The 6,651-nt window shown below is 37.1% G+C and overlaps 3 protein-coding genes across 3 annotated transcripts; 1 reads left to right on the top strand and 2 right to left on the bottom strand.

The window, feature by feature from the left end:
- Positions 1 to 2,157: 2,157 nt before the first annotated feature.
- Positions 2,158 to 3,111, bottom strand: LOC109166164. Its single transcript, XM_019315063.1, has 2 exons — positions 2,801 to 3,111; positions 2,158 to 2,588 (listed from the first exon to the last, which is right to left on the bottom strand). Exons 1-2 carry the CDS (start codon positions 3,109 to 3,111, stop codon positions 2,402 to 2,404), a joined length of 498 nt encoding a protein of 165 aa, XP_019170608.1. The 3' UTR covers positions 2,158 to 2,401.
- A 31-nt stretch (positions 3,112 to 3,142) lies between these two features.
- Positions 3,143 to 3,876, bottom strand: LOC109166156. The gene is made up of 2 exons (XM_019315050.1): positions 3,653 to 3,876; positions 3,143 to 3,357 (listed from the first exon to the last, which is right to left on the bottom strand). Exons 1-2 carry the CDS (start codon positions 3,837 to 3,839, stop codon positions 3,143 to 3,145), a joined length of 402 nt encoding a protein of 133 aa, XP_019170595.1. The 5' UTR covers positions 3,840 to 3,876.
- A 324-nt stretch (positions 3,877 to 4,200) lies between these two features.
- Positions 4,201 to 6,103, top strand: LOC109166149. Its single transcript, XM_019315036.1, has 3 exons — positions 4,201 to 5,601; positions 5,758 to 5,976; positions 6,092 to 6,103. The coding sequence occupies exons 1-3, from the start codon at positions 4,201 to 4,203 to the stop codon at positions 6,101 to 6,103; spliced, it is 1,632 nt and encodes a 543-aa protein (XP_019170581.1).
- The last annotated feature ends 548 nt before the right edge of the window (positions 6,104 to 6,651 follow it).

The following is a 6,651-nucleotide window of genomic DNA, read 5'->3' as shown; positions in this document are numbered from 1 at the left end:
ATATACTTTCTCAACCTATATATTACCGGCCCTATTACTCGTAACCTTCCAAATGGAAGTCCAACCCGGGTACCATTAGACCACATAGTCTTGGTTTATTATTATTATTATTATTATTATTATTATTATTATTATTATTATTATTATTATTATTATTCAATTTGGAGGTCAAAAGTTCAAAACTTGCAGCTAGCATTGGACATCTCTCTTTGTTTTTAATCCTTTTTTGCATTGTGTGCACACTATTATTAATATTATTATTATTATTATTATTATTGTTGTTGTTGTTGTTGTTGTTGTTATAATTGTAATTTATTCCATAATATGTTTTTTGCTTTTTTCTTTGCGCAACATTTTACTACATTATTATTACTAGAAAAAAATTATTAGTTTTAAAGATTGTGAATTTGGTAGGGCCTCATTTATTTACCAGAACAGGGCCACAAAAATCTTAAAATTGGCCCTGCCCCCCCCCCCCCCCCACACCATATTGCGTGCCTTAGCAGGCTTTGACGGACTCTGCCATGTTGATTTGTTTCGATAGTTCTAAGTTGGATGACATATTTGACCCTTATTCCTAAATTTTATTAATTAATAATAAATTAAATATTAAAAATAATTAAATTGTAAACAAGTCAAACATGCTTTAATGAACAACGTGCGATGTCGTTATGAAATACGGCATTTCTAAAGCAGGCTGTCAGCTGTCTTTGCTATTCGAGAAAGAAAGTAATGGAGAAGATCGGAAAGCGATTCCCAGGGAAAGTGGCAATCTTCACAGCTTCAACTCAAGGCATCGGCTTCAGCATCGCCGAGCGTACCGGCGGCGAGGGGGGCGCCGTTGTCATCTCTTCTCGCAACCAGGTTAAATTTATTATTTTTTTTTAAAACAAAATTCTTGACTTTTATCTGAAAGTTAATAGAGTTTAACTTCTGGGTCTTATAGATTTTACCAAAGATATAAACTTTTTTAATGGCCGTGGTACAAATCTTGTATGGGTCATTTTCAAGGTTTGGTTTTGGGGTTTTAGCTTTTGGAATTTGTGACTTGAGGAATAAGGTACTGTGATGTTTTTTTTTTTTTTTTTTTTTTGATGTTTGGTTTGCAGAAAAAATGTGGATGAAGCAGTTGAGAAACTGAGGAGTGAAGGCATTGAAGTGTTGGGAGTAGTATGCCACGTGTCAAATGCAGAGCATAGGAAGAATTTGGTAGAGAGGACAGTGCAGGTAATTCTTGGTTGTTGAATCGGAATCCAAATCCATTTTTATAATTCTGGTCATGAGTTAATGATCCTCTAGATGCTGCATTTCTGTAATGAATTGTGGTTTAGATTTCTTGCAATCAAATGCAGAAATTATCCTCTAGATGTGGTGATGTTTTGAGAGAGTGTTATTTGATATCTTTCACTGGTTGAATCCCACTGGGAATTTGAAGGAATAAATTTAGTAAACAAAGTTTTTCATTTTTTCTTTTTTTTACTTTTCAAATTTTTTATTTTTTCAGAAAATTTTTCATTTCTCCACTTTGGTAAACAACTACTAAGGATATGTACTAAACAAAATTACTTATGAGTAATAGTCCACAAAAAAATCGTACTAAGAAAAACTTGTAATTAATTAGTTGTTCATTATGAATGTAAGCACTAAAATTCACACCAATAATGTGTGCTACATGTAATCCTGATACGTGATTGTAACGGTCATGTTTCTAGGATAGGAAATTGTGATAGTTTCGAGTAGTCCGCGATATAGGGCACGATATAGGGTTGTGTAACACAGATACCACATAAATAAGTATCCCTCCCTTTCTCTGAACTAGTGAACGTAACTAAGCCTGTGTCGGTCGGGACTGTATATCCCTGCTACATACAATGGTATTCAGATAATGACTTATCAATCAAAGTTTGTTTAACTTTAACTATTTGGTAAACAGTTAAAAATGGGTGTGGTAAACAATTTTTTGACTTGGCTTATTCATGCCATTAAATTAAAAATGGAGAAGCTATTTTAAATAATTTATTGATATTAACTTGCATTTTCATTTTAAAAGTCTAATTTAGGAGTTAAATCGACCATACTGAGTAATTTCACTATAAAGCCAACAAAACCCATAAAAAAAACCAATAGACATTGATTTCTGGTGCTTTCTAAGGTAACCATGAAATTAAACAATGCCAAACTATGAATTGAAGCATCAAGAGTTAGACAAACACCATCTTGATGCTGGGTATTGATTTTAAGAACAGCAAATTAAAACATTATCAAATGTGAAGGCTGATGTTGAGGTTGATCCTAAGAACATCAAAACATTATCAAATGTGAAGACTGGTGGGATTAATCCTAAGAACAGCAAAAGACTGAAATTAAGCAAATATGTACAGTTTGCTTAATTTGCAGCAAACTAGAACATGGAGCATATAGCACTGTAACAGAAGAAAGGATCTTTACCACTACAGTATACTCGAAACAGCTCCGCCCTGTGATGAAGAGCCAATCTTTTACATTCAACAATGACGTCTTTGCTCACTTCTGTAACCGATCGTTTCAGCTTGTTCTCTGGATCGTCGTGGATGAGATACTTGGCCACCCTGACATGAAAAGAAAAATAGAAAATCACATATGTAACAATTATGGATTATCCAATGAGAGGTAAGCATTATGCAAAAAAAACGAAAGAGAACAAACAAGAGACTAATATACATGGTTGCATTAGTTGTAAAGTTATTACTCAACTATTGGATATGATTGGAAAAGGTATGGGAAAATTGAGAATACTTGACACAGGGCGATTGTTGTGTACCTGACTATATCGAGTTCTTTATCCAAGCGTTTTAAGGACGACGGTAGGGAAAGTTGCAGTCTATAAAGTGCACAAACAGCATCCATACACAGTTCAGGATCATCTTCAAACGCCAAACACATGTCAGGTTCGAGCAGCCATGGCACTCTTCCTTTCGCTTTCTGGGATCCCAAGTAAGTATACGAATCTTCTGAATCCTCAGAACTGCCTCCTTTCGAAGGGGGGGCTACTGCACCGCCCTTTGATCCATCACCACCATGGCTGCAACTTCTCGAGCTCACTCTATGGTCCTGCAGATCGTGAAGATACATTTTCTTCCCTGGAGAAACAGAAACTCCACCATCATGGCTCTTTCTTAAGCTTCTTTTCTTCCTCGATCTTCACCACACACTCTTCTTTCTTTTCTTGGCTTTTGTGAGTGGAAGATGATTTCTCTGTTTGTCCCAAAACTTGTGAACCACAGAGGTTTGGTAGAGAGGCCCCTTCATCCACAGGCCTCTCTTCATCACTGTCACTGAGAATCACCACAGCTGAAGCCACTGTGAAGGAAGATGCACCTGCTGCATGCCATAAACATTGATCAATCATCAATGGGGTATATATATAGATGCAGAATCACATGAGAACTTTAACGTTAAGATTAACAAGATCAGTAAATAATAATAATAGACAAAAAAATAAAGAAGACAATATTTTACGTGGTTCAACAACGTGCCTACATACAGTGAAACTATTCTTTTAGTTCATAGCAATTGCTACCTGCTTCACTAGACAAACTCATATTCATATATATATATATATATATATATATATATATATATATATATATATATATATAGAAGATTGTTATACCTTTCATCTTTGATCTGCAACTCCCCATTGCATCTGGAGTGGAATCAGGGTGGGTTCGATTGTCAGCAATCCAATCACCATAACGATTTTCAGCCATTTTGCCTTCTTTGACTCCAAAATACTTCTCCAAGTGAGAATATCTTTCCTCCAACAATTGAACCCTCTTCTCAGAAGCCTCAAGTTTCATGGCAGCTTCATTCTTCTCACTCTTTTAGCTTCTCAATCTCTTTTTTCAGGCTAAAAGTTATCTTGCGTTTCTCCTCCTGCTCTTTGATGAAATAATAAACAAGCTAGAAGCTGCTGCTGTTCTCTGCTGTTCTCTGCTGAGTTGATGAGCTGTCTGAGCTGCCTTGCTGTCAGCTTAGCTGTAGCTTAGGTGGATGATTCTGTTATAACTGCCTCTCCATCTTTAGATATAAATGAGCTTGGTCTCATAATAGTTCTGTAACACATTCTTCTTCTGCTCTCAATGAAACAGTAACCACCATGAATAAACACACCCTTTCTTTTCAATTATCTAGCTAGCTTGATGCTCTGAGTTCTTCATCATGGTATCAGAGCGAAATCGGAGCTATGCCGCTGCTGTGGTGACAGGCGATGCAACCGAAGAGGGAACCTCAACCGGCAATCCATCACCTCCGGCGAATCAGCATCCAGTAACTTTGAATCAAAGGAATGAGGAGTTCGATGATCCGTATTATCTTCACATCACAGAAAATCCAAATTTAGTTTTGGTTTCTCCTCCCCTCTCCGAGCTCAACTATGCTTCATGGAGCAGGTCCATGAAGATAGCTCTGGAAGTTAAAAACAAGTACAGCTTCGTTGATGGAACAATTCCTAATCCAGGAGAGTCAGATCCGAGATATCCAGTGTGGAAGAGGTGCAATAACATAGTTTGTTCCTGGATTCTGAAATCGCTGAATTCAACCATAGCTGAGAGTGTCTTGTACTATGAAATGGCAGCAAATATCTGGAGTGCTTTTAAGAAGAGATACTCACAATCGGATCCTCACAAGATAGCTGAGTTGCAGAATGAAATCTTCAGAAATCTGCAAGGTAATAGATCTATAAACGAGTATTTCACTAAGTGTAATGGTCTATGGGAACAGCTAAATTCTATGAGGCCTTTACCTGTTTGTGAGTGTCGACCTAGATGCTCATGTACTCCACTTAGCAAAATTCAGAAAGAGAGAGAGGATGACAAAGTCATCAGGTTCCTAGAGGGCCTAACTGATGAATATGAGTCTATTAAGACTAGTGTCTTGGTTATGGATTCAATTCCTTCTGTGGAAAAGGTCCTTCACATGGCTTTGAAGTTAGAAAGGAAGATCAAAGGCACTATTAATCAAAGGAACACTGATCTGATTCAATCTAATGCTGTTCAGAATCAGCCTACAGATGATCAAAACCTGGTAGCAGCCTCCAGTATAAATAACAGAAAGAGGTATGGAAATAATGGAGGGAAGAACATACCTAAGTGTACTTATTGCAACATGAGTGGCCACACTGTGGAAAAATGTTACAAAAAGCATGGTTATCCTCCAGGCTGGATTCCAGGATATAAAACTAGAAACAAGAATAGTGTTGATACTCCAAGTTCTGTTAACCAAATTGGTGATATAGGGATATCAACAGATCAGCTTCAGAAATTGTTGACACTTCTGCAAGGTCAAAACCAAGGGAATCAAGCTGATAGCCAATCCTCTAGTAATGCTGCCATCACAGTAACCAAGCCAGGGATGAGATCAGATTTCAGAAGTCACTCTGAGGAACTGAATGAAGGCAGGTTTATTTCTAACTTGCATATCAATGATGATTTACACTCTCATGCTGTGTGGATACTTGATTCAGGAGCTACAGATCACATAACTTGTTCCTTAGAATACCTTGAAAATTACTATAAAGTGCAAGGTACCTCTGTCAAATTGCCCAATGGAGAAGCTGTGGATGTAACACACATAGGGGAAATCAGACTGCATTCAAATGTGTTGCTAAGAAATGTGTTATGCATCCCTTCATTTACCTTCAATATCATATCTGCTAGCAAATTAACAAGACATAGTTCATGCAATATTGTCATGTGTTCTAACTTCTGCAATATTCAGGGGCCTCATGGGACAGTGACTGGTTTTGCTAAGGAAAGAGGTGGCTTGTATCTGCTTACTGATCCTCCTGTTGGAAGAAAGAAGTCTCAAGTTAATAAGCTTGCTGAATGTAATAGTGTGTCTCTAGAAGTCTGGCATCATAGACTAGGACACTACCCCTTGAATAAGATACAATCCTTGAAAGGAATAAATCATGTTATATGCAAAACTTCTGATTTTGTCTGTGATATATGTCAATTTGCTAAGCATAAAAGATCCAAGTTTCCTCTCAGTGAGTCTAGAGCTGATAAATGTTTTGATTTGTTACACTTGGATGTATGGGGACCCTTTGCAGTTGCCTCTTTGAAGGGAGAACACTATTTTTTGACCATAGTGGATGATCACAGCAGATTCACATGGGTACATTTAATGAGTAGCAAGTCAGAAGTTAAGGGATTGTTTCAAAAGTTTTATAACTATGTGAATACACAGTTTTCTTCTAAAATCAAGATGATTAGAACTGATAATGGCAGTGAATTCCTAATGGATAGTTTCTATAATGAGAAGGGGATTGTTGGTCCCGAATGGGTGGCGAGAAGTCTAGAGGGGGGGGGGGGGGTGAATAGACTTCTCTAACTTTTCAAATTCTTTCGCAAAACACACAAGGCAAATAACACTTTAATTATATCAACTCTAAGTAACAAGCATCATCAAGATAAACAACTTAGAGTGTGCAGCGGAATAGGTAGCGGTATAGTGTTATGCTTAATAGTGTGGTGCTCAAAGAGAGATTCTAAACATGCAATACGTTAGAAACACTTAATGTGGTTCAAATATAATGTACGCAAAGTTTGGCTCGCATGCAAACGTGGGAACTATCAAACCCAGACAGATAAAGATACGCGATAAATCGTA

The sequence above is a fragment of the Ipomoea nil genome, unplaced genomic scaffold (assembly GCF_001879475.1).
Source record: "Ipomoea nil cultivar Tokyo-kokei standard unplaced genomic scaffold, Asagao_1.1 scaffold0317, whole genome shotgun sequence".
Lineage (NCBI taxonomy): Eukaryota > Viridiplantae > Streptophyta > Magnoliopsida > Solanales > Convolvulaceae > Ipomoea > Ipomoea nil.
Note: the sequence above shows the minus strand (reverse complement) of the source record. Positions and strands in the feature narration are given on the sequence as shown.